We start from the raw sequence: 17,249 nt of genomic DNA, 5'->3' as shown, positions 1-17,249 counted from the left end.
ATGCTTCACAAAGGAATGGATGGAAGACCACACCGCTGCCTTACAAATATCCTGCGGAGGAATAAAACTACTTTCCGCCCAGGAAGCAGCTACCCCCCCTCCCCCCAAGTAGAATGAGCCTTAAGTAACGAGGGCATGGCACGGCGTTTCAACAAGTAAGCCGAAGCAATAGTCTCCTTCAACCACCTAGCCAGAGTAGCCTTGGAAGCTGCTGCCCCTTTTTTGGGACCTCCAAACAACACAAACAACCTATCCGATGCTCGAAAATCCTGCGTTCTGCGCAAATAAGACCGTAAAATGCGCCGTACATCCAACTTAGCCAGCAGACGTTGCGTAAGATCTCCAGCGAGATCACCCAACACAGGCAATGAAATCACCTGGTTGACATGAAAGGCAGACACCACCTTAGGCACAAAAGAAGGAACCGTCCGTAAAGTCACTTTCTCCTTAGCAAACGACAGAAAAGGCTCCCTGCAAGACAGAGCCTGAAGCTCTGAAATCCTACACGCCGAAGAAATGGCCACCAGAAAAACCGCCTTCAAAGTAAGATCCTTACATGTAATGGATGCCAAGGGTTCAAACGGAGGTGCCACCAACGCCTCCAGGACCAAATTTAAATCCCAAGGTGGAACCATCGGACGACGAAGCGGCCGAATCAACTTCACTGCCTTCAGGAACCGCCCCATATCAGGAGAAGCCGCCAAGGAAACTCCCCGAATCTTACCTCTAAAACAAGACAAGGCAGAAACCTGCACTTTCAGGGAAGAGAGCGACAGCCCCCTCTCCAAGCCATCCAGCAGAAAATCCAAAACTTCCACCACCGAAGCACGCAAAGGGACATAGTCCCGCTCTTGACACCAATTCTCGAAGGTGCGCCACACCCGCACATACGCCAAAGAAGTAGACCTCTTGCGAGACTTCAACATCGTATCAACCACCCTGGGCGAAAAACCTCTCTTTCTCAACCGGTGCCTCTCAAGAGCCAAGCCGTAAGCAAGAACGGAGAGGGATCTGCCATCTCGATCGGCCCCTGAACCAGTCGCACCCGAGGCCCCAAGGGAATCGGATCCTGCACCAGCAACCGCATCAGATCTCCGCACCACGGACGACGAGGCCAATTGGGCGCTATCAGAACCACTAACCCCGAGTGACGACCGATCCGCTGCACCACGCGGCCCACCAGCGGCCACGGCGGAAACACGTAGAGCAACTGCTGAGTTGGCCACGGAAGCACCAACGCATTGATGCCCTCGGCTCGAGCATCCCTTCGACGATTGAAGAACCGAGAGACCTGCGCATTGTCAGCCGACGCCATAAGATCCAACACTGGCCGACCCCACTGCAACACTATCCGCTCGAACACGGAGGGATGGAGAGCCCACTCTCCGGGATCCAACGTGTGCCTGCTCAGTTAATCCGCACTCACGTTGTCCACCCCTGCCACGTGTCCCGCCGATAGACTCTGCAGATGAACTTCTGCCCATGACAGCAACTCCGTCGCCTCTACAGCTAACCCGGGACTCTTCGTTCCCCCCTGTCGATTTACATAAGCGAAGGCCATGGCATTGTCTGAAAGAACCCCGACTGCCTTGCCGTCTAGAAGCCTCTGAAAGGCCCGAAGAGCCAACCGAATAGCTCTCGTCTCCAGGCGATTGATGGACCAACTCGCCTCCTCCAACGTCCAATGCCCTTGGGCCACCTGACCCAGACAATGCGCCCCCCATCCTGACAGACTCGCATCTGTGGTCAAACCACCCAATCTGGAGTGTCCAGCGGCATGCCCTTCGCTAGATTCGGAGAGTGGAGCCACCAGCGAAGACTGCACCGAGCCACCTCCGGCAGCGAGAGCCTCTCCTCCAAACTCTGAAACTGAGGAGACCAGCGAGACAACAACGCTACCTGAAAGGTCTCATGTGAGCCCTGGCCCAGGGCACCACCTCTATTGATGCCGCCATCAGACCCAGCACCTGAAGATACTCCCACGCCGACGGTGCCCTCTGAGCTCGGAGCTGCCGGATCTGAGACTGTAGCTTGGAAATGCGAGGAGCTGTCAAAAACACACGGCCTCTCGTGTCGAAACGGACTCCCAAATACTCTAGGGACTGCGACGGAACGAGGTGACTCTTGGCCAGATTGACAACCCATCCGAGAGACTGTAGAAAGGACACCACTCCTCGCTCTCTGACTTTGATTTGGCCCGAATCAACCAGTCGTCTAGGTACGGATGGACCAAAATGCCCTGCACACGCAGCCGCCACCACTACCATGACCTTGGAAAAAGTGCGAGGCGCTGTTGCCAGGCCGAATGGAAGAGCACAAAACTGAAAATGTCTCCCCAACACCACAAAGCGAAGAAAGCGCTGGTGTGCCTCTAGGATGGGAATGTGCAAGTAAGCCTCCGTCAGATCTAAAGACGACAGAAACTCTCCTTCCTGAACCGCTACAATGACCGAGCGTAACGTCTCCATTCGAAAGGAAGGAACCTTCAGAGCCGCATTGACCTTCTTGAGGTCCAAAATGGGCCGAAAGGAATCCTCGTTTTTGGGGACCACGAAGTAAATGGAATAACAACCCGTTCCGCGCTCTCTTGGAGGAACCAGAACTACTGCTCCTAAATCGACCAGACGCGACAGAGTCTCTCGCACTGCTCTCGCCTTGCGCCTGGAATGACAAGGAGACACGAGAAAGAAATCGGGCAGAGGATCGTCGAACTCTAACGCGTAGCCGTCTTGCACAATCTGCAGCACCCACTGATCTGACGTGATCTGGACCCACCTCTGGTAAAAGAAGCGCAAACGAGCCCCCACGCGAACCAGAGGTTGGGTCCCCAAACCATCATTGCGAAGGACGGGACGCACCGGTTGTTCCCGAAGAGGAACCTCGCCCTCCACGGCGACCACCTCGAAAGGACTGAGTTCTCTGGAAAAAACGACCCCAGTCCCCCCAGAGGACCTGCCAGGCCGATTATCGCCGAGCTTCCTAAAACCGGCCGCGCACCGCGGACCCCCTAGCAGCCTTAGGACGAAGCTCCGGAAGACGAGGGACCTTAACATCACCAAGATCCCTCACCAACTTATCCAACTCTTCCCCCAAAAGCAAAGAACCTTTAAATGGAAGCGAACACAGCTTTGCCTTAGAAGCAGCATCAGCCACCCAGCCCCGCAACCACAGGGCCAGACGAGCAGCTACCGCCAGGGTCATGTTCTTAGCCGAAGCCCGTAACAAATCGTACAGCGCATCAGCCATGAAGGACGACCTCATCTCCAACTTTGCCAAATATTGAACTAAAGACGCCCTATCAGCCGGTGGGCTATCCAGCAGCCGCTCAGCCCAGCGGAAACACGCCCGGGCCACCAGGCCTCCACAAACTGACGCCTGCAGCGCCAAGGCAGACAAATCAAAACTCCGCTTGAGAAACGTCTCCAATTTCCTGTCCTGCGGGTCCCGCAACGCGGGCCCCCCATCCACAGGAATAGCCGTAGCCTTAGTCACAGCCGTCACCACGGCATCCACGGTTGGAGGCCGGAGGGAATCTCTATCCTCCTGGGGAACCAGGTACAGCTTAGCCATGGCTCGAGCCACTTTACACTGATCTTCTGGCGAACGCCACTCCTGGGTAATCATTTCTCTCAGATCCGCATTCATAGGGAAAGTACGAGATACTTGCTGAATCCCCTTAACCAATGGATCCTGCGTCCCGGCTGCCACCGGAGCGGACGCCTCAAACTTGAGAGTCGACGACACCTGCTCCATAAGTTCCGCCAACTCATCCCAGTGAAAAATGCGAACCACCGAAGGGTCCTCCCCAGGCACAGCAAGCTCCTTATCATAACCAGCCAACGTCCCCTCATCCTCCTCCAGGGGACTAAAATCGCCCTCTGACTCCGGAGGGGAAAAACTTTCCAAGTCCTCAGACCACTCCACACATGGTCTCTTAACACTAGCCCCCACCCCCCCAAGACTAGGGGGCTCCGCTCGCGTCGGCCCCGCTTGCCAGGCCTGGAATAAACTCCAAATAAAATCCGGCGGGAAACCCATCCGACCAGGCACATCCCCCCCAGCAAAACCCGAGAACGGACTGCCTATAGGTCCTCCGACCAACTCCGGGCCTTGCGGTGCCGATTCCAAAATGGCGGCGGTTCCCGCCAAAAACGGGACCGCCGCCACGCTACTAGACTGAGGCGCTGCCGGCTCTGGAGGGCCAGACACGGGTACCTCCGCCGCTAACACCGGCGGAGCGGAGGTAGAAGACTTCGGTTCCCCACAAAAACGGCAGGAACCGCCAACCGCGTCAACCCCCCGACGCGCACAAGATCTGCATTGTAGCGGCTTTCCCGACATCGCACGCCTAAACGAACAACTGACAGCCTCGAAACTCACTCACCCGTAGCCTGCAAAAGCAGCGCCCCAAAACCGCTGAACAGCTCCGGAACCCCAGAGTGTAGCTCACTCAGCTCTCAACACCGTCTGGGCCTTCGATCTCAGGGAGACTTACGAGTCCTTTTTTTTTTTTCTTTTGTCAAACTTTATTGCAGCCTGAAATTGAGCCCTGCTGCTGCTAAAACTACACGGCACTCAAGGCTGCAGCACAGAACTGCAGCCAAGGCACAAAGCTGCCCAAAAGGGAGAGCCAGTTAGGGGGAGGGACCCGGCCACCTGGGTGTGACACCCCAAAGGGGACAATGGCAGGCCCCACCGGACCCACCAACCCCCAGCACACTAAAGTCTTCCAGGCACAGGGATAAGAGCTAAAAACAGACCAAAAGAAGCTCCTAAATAATCTCTGAATCCTACCAGACCGGACAAGCTGCACAGGTTGCCTGTCTACCCTCTGCTGAGACAGAGAAAATACTGACGACAGATGGCTAGGCACAGGTTACATGTACATAGTTTGAAGTTAGCGTTCTCAGTCTCCCTCCGCTGGTAGGCAAACATAACCCAAGCGTCTTGACCAGTCTGGAGGGTTGAGGAGGAACAGGTAGCTATTGTGGTCCAGCACTGTACTTCTATAGGAGTGTGAACAAGGAGGGCAGGGCCAGAGGCAGGAGAAGTGAGGTTAAAAACCGATCGAATTTCGGTTTCAGATTCGGCACCGAAAGTTGCTCCAATGCAATGGCTGCTGAGACTGCCACGGGAAGACCCGGTACTCATTGTGTCGGAGAAGCCGGGTGGGGGGGGGGGGGTGTTAGGATAGCTGGGGTTTGTCAAGACCCATAGCTATCAAACCTTATACTCTGATCTCAGTTGGTGGTACGGATAGTGGAGTATGCCAGGTTTTGCCTGCAGTTCAGGCAAAATCTTGTGCACTGGTAATAAAATTATGACCTTGGAGATGATCAGGGTCTTCCTGAGCTGATGGTGCTAGTTCCATACATTTATTTCAAAGAAATTTCAGATATGAAATATTCTCATTCTTTTACTGCTGCAGAGAAGGGTCTGATGGAAAAACTGGAGAGATTTTAGGCTGTGACAAATACGGGCTCGTACTTTTATTCAATTCCCATCTGTCTGACTGGAGGCATGGACACAATCTAAATTTAACTTTTCCGCAAGGGATCTTTGTGCATTCAAACTGTTTGCCCTGTTGTCTGTAGAATGCAGGACTTCTTACAACTCCCTCCATACCTCTATTATAACTGGATGAGGCGTCTACAGGGCTTTTTTTGAGGGGGTACTGAGTACTGGCACCTTTTCCATTGTCTGCTAAAACTGACCCACGGACCCCCGAGTTTTAATGAAAGAGTTCAGGTTGCAGGGGGCCTGGCTATTTGTGGGGTGGGTCCCTCAGTGATCATCCCACCCCTGAAGGGTAGCTTAGCATTTGAGTATCGGCACCTTTTTTGCTTGAAAAAAACGCACTAGGCGGCTATAATGAAGAGCTCTAGAATGGCAAGTGAAGGTGATGAAAGAGTGTAACCCAGCACCAAGAGAAAAACATTGAGGTGCAATTTTTTATTTTTAAATCAGACTTAGAAAATCAGGGCTCATGCTACTGCTGGCATACCTCCTATAAGCAGATAGGGAGCTACATGTCTGGGGAATCCACATACTCATGCTGCTGCTTTCGGCATGTAGAGAAGGCAATTTAAGCCCAATGAGTCAAGCTAAGGAAGCCCTCCTTCACTGCACCAGATCAAGACAAAGGGAGGAGTCATCTATGCAATGTACTGCAACAGGGAAGCCTCTGCCAAGCTGAACCACTTGGAGCCTCGCAGCAGAAGAGGCCTTGACATCATTAATGGAAGAGCTAGAATGAGCCCCTTGCGTTATAATTTCTTCAACACACTACTGTCAGTGGCCTGGAAATTCTCCTCATGAGGGTACTGACAGGGTCTCTTATAGGAAATGTTTACGATCAGTTCTTCTCAGACCCTCTGGCTATTACATAAGTACTGCCATACTGGGAAAAGACCAAAGGTCCATTGAGCCCAGCATCCTGTCCCCGACAGCGGCCAATCCAGGTCAAGGGCACCTGGCAAGCTACCCAAACGTACAAACATTTTATACAAGTTATTCCTGAAATTGTGGATTTTTCCCAAGTCCATTTAGTAGCGGTCTATGGACTTGTCCTTTAGGAAACCGTTCAACTCCTTTTAAACTCTGCTAAGCTAACCGCCTTCACCACGTTCTCTGGCAACGAATTCCAGAGTTTAATTATGCATTGGGTGAAGAAAAATTTTCTCCGATTTGTTTTAAATTTACTACACTGTAGTTTCATCGCATGCCCCCTAGTCCTAGTATGTTTGGAAAGCGTGAACAGACGCTTCACATCCACCTGTTCTACTCCACTCATTATTTTATATACCTCTATCATGTCTCCCCTCAGCTGTCTCTTCTCCAAGCTGAAAAGCCCTAGCCTCCTTAGTCTTTCTTCATAAGGAAGTCGTCCCACCCCGCTATCATTTTTGTCGCCGTTCACGGCACCTTTTCCAGTTCTACTATATCTTTCTTGAGATGCGGCGGCCAGAATTGAACACAATAATCAAGGTGCGGTGGCACCATGGAGCAATACAATGGCATTATAACATCCTCACACCTGTTCTCCATACCTTTCCTAATAATACCCAACATTCTATTCGATTTCGCAGCCACAGCAGCACACTGAGCAGAAAGTTTCAGTGTATTATCAACGACAACTATTCTTTAAATAGTAAGGTTATTACTGCAGGGTTTTACAGGCTCTGAGTGAAATGCGTTTCAAAACAATTTTGGCATGTCATAAGAAAAGCCCATACACTGGACACAGTTCATGTCAGTTATTAACAGACATCTCTGAAGCACACTTCAAGCACCTTTCAAATCCCAGGTTTATTCAGGCATTAGGTAGATCAAACAATCATTTTTCCATGAAATTGAAGGAAGGGAAGCAAAATCCATCCAACTACAAAGTCAGTAAAACTAAAACTTAAGGGATTAGACTCAAGTGGAGCACAAGAATACCTGCATAGGCTCAGAAATCCTTTGACAGATTTCTGAGCTAAGAGCAAGCAGACCCTACTCAGTTCTGTTCAGTGATGTCACTGTTTGTGCAGCTATAGTGGCCTACTTGATCATGGAGAAAATTTCACAAGTAGAAATCTGAATTAGAAATAAATAAACAGATCCATGCAATGGGGTGTATACAGTGGAAAGAAGGGCTTAAGAAAGGTTTGGAAGGCACAAACCTTTACAATAGCAGAAATTGAGGAACCGACTTATGTACTCTGGGAATGCGACATCTGAAAACGCGGTAATTTTTTGCCCTGTATTATACCTTGTCTTCACTAAATATGCCCACTTCACAAGTTTCCATACAACATGGGTTCAAGTATACAGAAATATCTACTTAAAACGGCTATTTTCCTGAAACTCACATGTGTCAATAGCCACGACTGTATCATCAAATGCTTCTTCATCATCTTCTGCGGGGGGTTGAGGAGAACGGCCTCTGCAGAAAAGATATTTTCAAAACTTCAAACATGTAGCGACATCAGTGCCACAAACACCATACTTATGCAGTCACTCCCCACAACCCCCCCACACCCCCCAAAAAAAAAATCTACAAGAAGCGACCACTCAATTTACATGCATAAGAATACAACCTAACACATACAGTGGGGGAAATAAGTATTTGATCCCTTGCTGATTTTGTAAGTTTGCCCACTGACAAAGACATGAGCAGCCCATAATTGAAGGGTAGGTTATTGGTAACAGTGAGAGATAGCACATCACAAATTAAATCCGGAAAATCACATTGTGGAAAGTATATGAATTTATTTGCATTCTGCAGAGGGAAATAAGTATTTGATCCCCCACCAACCAGTAAGAGATCTGGCCCCTACAGACCAGGTAGATGCTCCAAATCAACTCGTTACCTGCATGACAGACAGCTGTCGGCAATGGTCACCTGTATGAAAGACACCTGTCCACAGACTCAGTGAATCCGTCAGACTCTAACCTCTACAAAATGGCCAAGAGCAAGGAGCTGTCTAAGGATGTCAGGGACAAGATCATACACCTGCACAAGGCTGGAATGGGCTACAAAACCATCAGTAAGACGCTGGGCGAGAAGGAGACAACTGTTGGTGCCATAGTAAGAAAATGGAAGAAGTACAAAATGACTGTCAATCGACAAAGATCTGGGGCTCCACGCAAAATCTCACCTCGTGGGGTATCCTTGATCATGAGGAAGGTTAGAAATCAGCCTACAACTACAAGGGGGGAACTTGTCAATGATCTCAAGGCAGCTGGGACCACTGTCACCACGAAAACCATTGGTAACACATTACGACATAACGGATTGCAATCCTGCAGTGCCCGCAAGGTCCCCCTGCTCCGGAAGGCACATGTGACGGCCCGTCTGAAGTTTGCCAGTGAACACCTGGATGATGCCGAGAGTGATTGGGAGAAGGTGCTGTGGTCAGATGAGACAAAAATTGAGCTCTTTGGCATGAACTCAACTCGCCGTGTTTAGAGGAAGAGAAATGCTGCCTATGACCCAAAGAACACCGTCCCCACTGTCAAGCATGGAGGTGGAAATGTTATGTTTTGGGGGTGTTTCTCTGCTAAGGGCACAGGACTACTTCACCGCATCAATGGGAGAATGGATGGGGCCATGTACCGTACAATTCTGAGTGACAACCTCCTTCCCTCCGCCAGGGCCTTAAAAATGGGTCGTGGCTGGGTCTTCCAGCACGACAATGACCCAAAACATACAGCCAAGGCAACAAAGGAGTGGCTCAGGAAGAAGCACATTAGGGTCATGGAGTGGCCTAGCCAGTCACCAGACCTTAATCCCATTGAAAACTTATGGAGGGAGCTGAAGCTGCGAGTTGCCAAGCGACAGCCCAGAACTCTTAATGATTTAGAGATGATCTGCAAAGAGGAGTGGACCAAAATTCCTCCTGACATGTGTGCAAACCTCATCATCAACTACAGAAGACGTCTGACCGCTGTGCTTGCCAACAAGGGTTTTGCCACCAAGTATTAGGTCTTGTTTGCCAGAGGGATCAAATACTTATTTCCCTCTGCAGAATGCAAATAAATTCATATACTTTCCACAATGTGATTTTCCGGATTTAATTTGTGATGTGCTATCTCTCACTGTTACCAATAACCTACCCTTCAATTATGGGCTGCTCATGTCTTTGTCAGTGGGCAAACTTACAAAATCAGCAAGGGATCAAATACTTATTTCCCCCACTGTATATCCAGAACCATGATACTTACAGGAGGCCCAGTATTCAGAGCCGCCTGCCTGATTAAATCGCTTGTGCCTGCCTACCTGCTGGTATTCAGTGGCACTTAAACAACACAAACAGGGGTCCTCACAAGTCTCACAGAAGAGTCAGACAACACCACAAGGGGTGAGAGTGAGGCAAGTTCCAAATGACCAAGGCAAACGAACAGTAAAATCATAAAAAGTTTATCTGCCAAAATGCTGATTCCAAGACCCTATACGGGCCATGTTTTGGCGCAGAGCCTTCCTCAGGGGTCCGGTAGTATGAAACAAATCAGCTTCACAGAGATGCAAATTGGAGAAACATCAACAATAATCTGAAGTGGTGTGCTCTGAAATACTTCACATCCAAAAGTGACGCTGATTTGTTTCGTACTACCCACGACCCCTGAGGAAGGCTCTGTACCGAAACACGGCCTGTGTAGGGTCTTGGAATCAACATTCTGGCAAATAAACTTTTTATGATTTTACTGTTCCGTTTGCCTTGGTCATTTGGAACTTGCCTCACTCTCACCCCTGGTGGTGGTGTCTGATTCTGTGGCACTTAACCAGACAATCCTGGTAGTTCAAGGCAGTCTGTGGGTGGAGTTGGTACTTAACCGGTTAACAGTGACATTTAGACTGCTGATCCATTAAGTAAGCAGATAGTTAGGACAGCAAAAAAACTGTCCTAACTTTAATCCACAATGCTATCTGGACACCAGTCTGAAAATCGGCCAATGCCTGCTTAATTTCTGGATAGTGGTCTAAAGGATCTTCTGGTGCCCCCTCCCAATCCTCTCCTAGAGCAATGTCTCCACTTCCCGACCCCAGACCCACCTCCCCCAAGCAAAAAATATGCCCAACAAGCTCTACCAACCTGTAGGCCCCCCGGGCTTACCTTTAATGGCCCTGGTGGTTTAGGAGATCCCAAGGACAGCAGCGATGGCCATTGCGGCTCTAGCTTCAAGACAGCTGCCGCAAGTCTTCTGCTAGAGGTTGCGGTGGCCATTTTGAGGCCGGAGCCACAAAAGGCAGAACAGACATCACTTCTGCCTTTAGGACCCCCTAGAACACCAAGGCTATTAAAGGTAGGCCCAGGGAGGGGGGCTTCACAGGGGTTGGGGGTGGAGCTTGTTGGGCATATTTTTCACTTCATGGAGATTAGGAAAGGAAAGGGGGGGGGGGGGCTCTGAGAAGGCAAGCGTCTTATGGGGGTCCCGAACGGAATGTCAGCCAGGACCCACATAAAATCTGGTGGCCATTACATGTTGGCATGACCCTGGATATTCAATCCCAGTGCCTGAACATGATCCAGCATTAAATATCAGGGCCTACTTCTGCCCAAAGGCAGTGTTTAAAAAAAAAAAAAAAACTTGACAACCTCCAGCTGAATACAGACCAGTTAATATTCATCCCTACCCAACTATCAACGTTAGTGAGAGTGCTGATCTAGCCTGTGAAGACAAAGTTGCTTATTTATAACAGGTGTTCTCTGTAAACAGCACGACGGGAATGTAGTCACCCTAACTGGTGATGTCAGCAATGGATCTAATGTGCTGGAGCTCTCCTCTAATAGGTAGGTTCCAGGCATGTGTGGAGGTCCTATGCTGTGGAAGGCTACCTGAGATATCAATATGTTCTATAGCTAAGTTTGAAGAGAGTTGGCTACAGGCTGTCAGAGAGGTAGGTGGGTGAGGATAGTGTGTCTATGGAGAACACCTGTTGCATCCAGAGGCTCTGCTCAGGGTATAGTGATGCGCAGACTCTTATGGCTGCGTGCCTCTGACCTGGACAATCGAGTCCAGCAGCGGCTTGCGTATGTCCCTTGCCGGGGGGGGGATAATATTTTTGGCGAGAAAGTCGAGCAGGTGGTCGAACAGCTCCACCAGTGGGAAACCGCTATGGACAATCTCTCCCGCCGGGCGCATTCAGCTTCTACCTCATCAGGTAGACGTTTTTTCAGGGGAAGAAGGAGTGCTCCCTATGCCTACAATAGGCGTAGGTACAATCCACCTTCCCGACAGCCTTCTCAGGCTCAGCCCCAGCACGCTTGTTTGCGTCAACAGCGTGCGCCCAGACAGGCCCCTGAAGTTCCCCAGCCAAATGCAAGGGACGGGCTTTTGACTGGCTCCAGCTGAGCATAGCCGCTATCAAAGTGTCCATGCCGGACGATCTACTGGTCGGAGGGAGGTAAATTTTTTCACCAAAGGTGGCCTCTTGTAACCCTCCGATCGGTGGGGTTCTTCATATAGTCCGGTTAGGATACTCCCTCAATTTGATATCCAAAACCTCCAAGTTGTCCCCGCCGACAACACGCTCGCTCCGAAAGCCCCGGGCGGACAACTAACAATGTCCAAACAGTAGTGCTTAGAAAAGGAATGCAAGGACGACCAGGTCGCCACCCTGCAAATTTCTTCTGGAGGAACCAGACAACGCTCTGCCCACGAAGCAGCCTGACCTCTTGTAGAATAAGTCTTACATGATCTGGAACAGTTTTCCCCGAAAGAAGATAGGCCGAACGCAATCATTTCCTTGAGCCAACAAGAAATAGTGGGTTTAGAGGCCATGAGCCCCTTACATCGCACCTCCAATCAGAAGAAACAAACAATCAGAACGTCCGATTTCATCCGTAGACTTAATATAGTGTTTCAACACCTGTTTGACATCCAAACACTTCAAACGCCACTGCTCTTGCGAACTGAAAAAGGAACCCAAGATCGGGCAATACAACTGGCTGAGAAACATGAAAACCGAGACACCACCTTGGGAATAAAGGATGGAACTGCTGCAAAACTACGCGATCGGGACAGAACTCCAAAAACGGAGATCTACATGACAAAGCCTGCAAACTTCGAGACTCGCCTAGCCGACCGCAAACAGCCACCAAGAACACTGTCTTCAGAGTCAAATCCTTTAAAGTACAGGACGACAAAGGCTCAAAGGGAGGCTTAGTAGGAACTGAGAGCACCAAATTCAGATCCCACGGAGAAAACGAACATTGTGCTGGAGGATGAAGATTAACTCCTCTAAGGAAATGCACCACTTCCGGATGACTAGCTAACGACCCCTTGGATAGGACCACGAAAACATGACAAAGCCGCAATCTGCACCTTAAGAGAACACCAAACCTTTGTCAAACCCCTGCTGTAAGAAATCCAAAATCCGGGGCACTGAAGTTGTAAAGGGTGACACAGAACACTCCACACACCAATCCTCAAAGATCCTCCAAGTACGCACATAATTGAAAGAAGTGGAACGCCAGTGAGAACGCAGCATAGTAGTAATCACCTGAGCAGAGTATCCTTTCTTTGCTAACCTAGCCCGCTCAAGAGCCACGCCGTAAAACAGAATCGGCCCGGATCCGGATGAACGACCGAACCCTGAGACAACAGATCTGGCGTGACCGGAAGCCGCGAGGGAGGATCTACCAGCAGACGACAAAGATCGACATACCACGGCCTCCGAGGCCAATCCGACGCCACCAGAATGAGACGACCCTCGTACGTCTCCACCTTCTGAAGACGCCGCCCTAACAGAGGCCAAGGAGGAAACGCATACATTAGCCTGTCCGGCCACAATTGAAGAAGACCGTCCAGACCGTGTGCTTTGGGATCTCTGCGACGACTGTAGAACACAGGAAGCTTCGCATTGCCTGCGGAAGCAAACAGATCCATCTTGGGTGTCCCCCAACTATCTACCAACAGAAGAAACGCCACTTCGCTGAGCGACCACTCTCTGGGATCGAGCATGTGACGACAGAGAAAGTCCACCTGAACGTTGAGAACGCCTGCTACATGAGCCGCTGACAGAGCCACCAGGTTGACTTCCGCCCATTGCAGAAGCAGCGACGCTTCTCGCTCCAACGAGAGACTCCACATCCCTCCTTGCCGATTGATGTATGACACCGCCGTGGCATTGTCTGACATTACTTGCACTGCCTGACCTCTCAGAAGATGACGAAAACTCTGGAGTGCCAAACGGATGGCCCTGGTTTCTAACAGGTTTATTGAACAGCTGGTCTCTGGAAGAGACCAGAGACCCTGAGCAACCTGCCCCTGGCAGTGAGCACCCCATCCCAAAGACTGGAAGGTAAAATTATGTATCATATCTGATAATTTTCTTTCCATTAATCATAGCTGATCAATCCATAGACTGGTGGGTTGTGTCCATCTACCAGCAGGTGGAGATAGAGAGCAATCCTTTTGCCTCCCTATATGTGGTCATGTGCTGCCGGAAACTCCTCAGTATGTCGATATCCAAGCTCCATCCGCAGGACTCAGCACTTAGAGAATTACACCCACAAAGGGACACTCTGCCCAGCTCACCACCGCCGAAACGGGGGAAGGGAATTAACCCAGCTCATCCCCACACAAGTGGGGGAGGGGAATCCGTCCAGCTCATCCCCGAGGAGCGGGGGAGGGACACCACACCCGCCGATGCGGGGGGATCTGGCTTATCCTGCAACCGCAACCGCGGGAGGAGCTGACTGACCCTAACCGCGGGGAGGGGTACAAAGCTGCCCTACAGCCCCACGAAGCGGGAGGGGAGCGCCGGCAGAATTTATGTCTCAATCCAGCCCCGTAAAACGGAGGGGAGAGGAATGCAGCAGCTCACTGTAACACAAACTCGTCTCAACTCTTGAAGAATCCAATTGAAAAAACTTGAACACGAAGTCCTCCTGAACAGGAACTGAAGACTAAACTTGAACCTGAAATGCAACCAGAATATAAACAGTACAGATATCTGGGAGGGGCTATGGATTGATCAGCTATGATTAATGGAAAGAAAATTATCAGGTATGATACATAATTTTACCTTCCATATCATCATGCTGATCAATCCATAGACTGGTGGGATGTACCGAAGCAGTACTCACCCAGGGCGGGACATTGAAATCCCTGACCGCAACACTGAAGCTCCAAACCGGGCCTCTGCCCGAGCAGCCAGTCAAGCGGTAATGCCTGGAGAAGGTATGGGCCGATGCCCAAGTTGGCGCCTTGCATACCTCTTCCAAGGAGACAGACCCGGCCTCTGCCATCGAGACCGCCTGAGCTCTAGTGGAGTGAGCCTTCAGCTGAATAGGCGGCACCTTCCCCGCGGCCACATAAGCCGCTGCAATGGCTTCCTTGACCCATCTTGCCACTGTAGGCTTAGTAGCCTGCAGACCCTTACGAGGACCTGCAAACAGGACAAACAGATGATACGATTTCCGGAAATCATTGGTCACTTCCAAGTATCTGATGATGACTCGTCTCACATCCAGAAATTTAAGAGCAGAGTATTCCTCTGGGTAGTCCTCCCTACGAAAGGAAGGGAGACAGAGCTGCTGATTCACATGGAAGCGAGAAACAATCTTGGTCAGGAAGGAAGGCACTGTACGAATAGTCACTCCTGCCTCAGTGAACTGCAGAAAAGGCTCTCGACATAAGAGTGCCTGGAGCTCGGAAACTCTTCTGGCTGAAGTGATAGCCACCAAAAAGACTGCTTTCAACGTCAGGTCTTTCAGAGATGCCCTCGACAAGGGTTCAAAAGGCGGCTTCTGCAAGGCTCTTAGCACCAGGTTGAGATTCCACGCAGGCACCACTGAGTGCAGAGGAGGGCGCAGGTGATTAACTCCCTTGAGAAAACGTACCACATCTGGCTGCGAAGCCAGGGAAGCACCCTTCAGGCGGCCCCTGAAGCAAGCCAGAGCCGCTACCTGGACTTTAAGGGAACTGAGCGACAGGCCTTTCTCCAGACCTTCTTGCAGGAACGCCAGCACTGAAGAAATTGGAGCAGTGAAGGGAGAAAGTGAGCCTGCTTCACACCACGCTGCAAAGGTACGCCAAACCCTGGCGTAAGCAGTAGAAGTAGAGCGCTTCCTCGCTCTCAGCATAGTGGTGATGATCTTGTCTGAGAAGCCCTTCTTCCTCAGATGCTGCCGCTCAATAGCCAGGCCGTAAGACCAAAGGGGGAGGGATCCTCCATCACCACGGGACCCTGATGCAACAGGCCCTGCTCCACTGGCAGCCACAGAGGGTCGTCCACTGAGAGCCTGATCAAGTCCGCATACCATGGACGTCTGGGCCAGTCCGAACCCACCAGGATTATCCGGCCCGGATGCTTTGCCACCTGGTCTAGTACCCTGCCCAACATGGGCCAGGGCGAGAACACATAGAGAAGCTCCTGTGTCGGCCACTGTTGGAGAAGAGCATCTACTCCCAGAGATCGAGGGTCCCGTCCTCTGCTGAAAAAGCGCGGCACTTGGCAATTGGCCGATGATGCCATCAGATCTAGGCTCGGCTGGCTCCAGCGCTTCATGATGTCCAAGAACGCCTGAGCCGATAACTGCCACTCTCCGGGATCCAAGGTATGGCGACTGAGAAAGTCCACCTTGACATTTATGACTCCGGCAATGTGGGCCGCTGACAGCTGTTCCAGGTTCGCTTCCGCCCACTGGCATAGATTCATGGCTTCCTTGGCTAGAGGGGCGCTCTTGGTACTTTCCTGGCGGTTGACATAGGCCACAGCCGTGGCATTGTCTGACAGGACCCGTACTGGCTTCAACGCCAGTACCGGGAGGAACTCCAAAAGCGCCAACCGAATGGCTCTGAGTTCCAGGAGGTTGATATACCACTTTGCCTCTGCAGGAGACCAGAGCCCCTGCGCTGTCCTTCCCAAGCAGTGGGCTCCCCAGCCCGTCAAAGAGGCGTCCGTCGTGACGACAATCCACTCCGGGGTCACAAGAGGCATCCCTGCAGACAACTTGTCTGTCTTCAGCCACCAGCTCAGCGCCTTGCGCACTGCTGGGTCCAAGGGAAGGCGCACAGCATAATCCTCCGACACCGGAGTCCAGCGCTGCAGCAGAGAGTGTTGTAGTGGTCTCATATGAGCCCTGGCCCAGGGCACTACTTCCATCGTGGCCGTCATAGAGCCCAACAGCTGCACATAGTCCCAAGCCCGAAGCGGAGAGGCTACTAGGAACTGGTCCACCTGAGCCTGAAGTTTGACAATCCGATTGTCCGGCAGGAACACTCTGCCCACTTGGGTGTCGAATCGAACTCCCAGATACTCCAGGGACTGAGTCGGGCGCAGCTGGCTTTTCTCCCAGTTGATGATCCACCCCAGGGAGCTCAAAAGAGCAATCACCCGATCCACAGCTTTGCCGCACTCTGCATAAGAGGGGGCTCGGATCAACCAGTCGTCCAGATAAGGATGGACTTGTACTCCTTCCTTTCGCAGGAAGGCCGCGATGACCACCATTACTTTGGAGAAGGTCCGCGGAGCAGTAGCCAACCCGAACGAGAGAACACTGAACTGGAAGTGTCGGCCCAGGACTGCAAAACGCAGAAAGCGTTGATGAGGAGGCCAGATGGGAATATGCAAGTACGCGTCCTTGATGTCCAAGGATGCCAGGAACTCCCCTGCCTTCACTGCCGCTATAACAGAGCGGAGAGTCTCCATGCGAAAGTGCCGAACTTTCAAGGCCCGATTGACCCCTTTGAGGTCGAGGATAGGCCGTACAGAACCTCCTTTCTTTGGTACCACAAAGTAAATGGAGTAACGTCCC

General features: G+C 51.2%; 1 protein-coding gene across 2 annotated transcripts in view; it reads right to left on the bottom strand.

Moving 5' to 3' along the window:
• HNRNPUL1 (heterogeneous nuclear ribonucleoprotein U like 1) overlaps window positions 1–17,249 on the bottom strand; it is a 226,452-nt gene that overhangs the window by 170,301 nt on the left and 38,902 nt on the right. For both annotated transcript variants that reach the window (XM_030217273.1, XM_030217274.1), the window contains exon 4: window positions 7,854–7,927. In XM_030217273.1, the coding sequence (XP_030073133.1) occupies window positions 7,854–7,927 (74 nt within the window). The remainder of the gene's footprint in view (window positions 1–7,853; window positions 7,928–17,249) is intronic.

This window comes from Microcaecilia unicolor, chromosome 11 (genome assembly GCF_901765095.1).
Source record: "Microcaecilia unicolor chromosome 11, aMicUni1.1, whole genome shotgun sequence".
Classification (NCBI taxonomy): Eukaryota; Metazoa; Chordata; class Amphibia; order Gymnophiona; family Siphonopidae; genus Microcaecilia; species Microcaecilia unicolor.
This window is presented reverse-complemented; position numbering and strand designations above follow the sequence as displayed.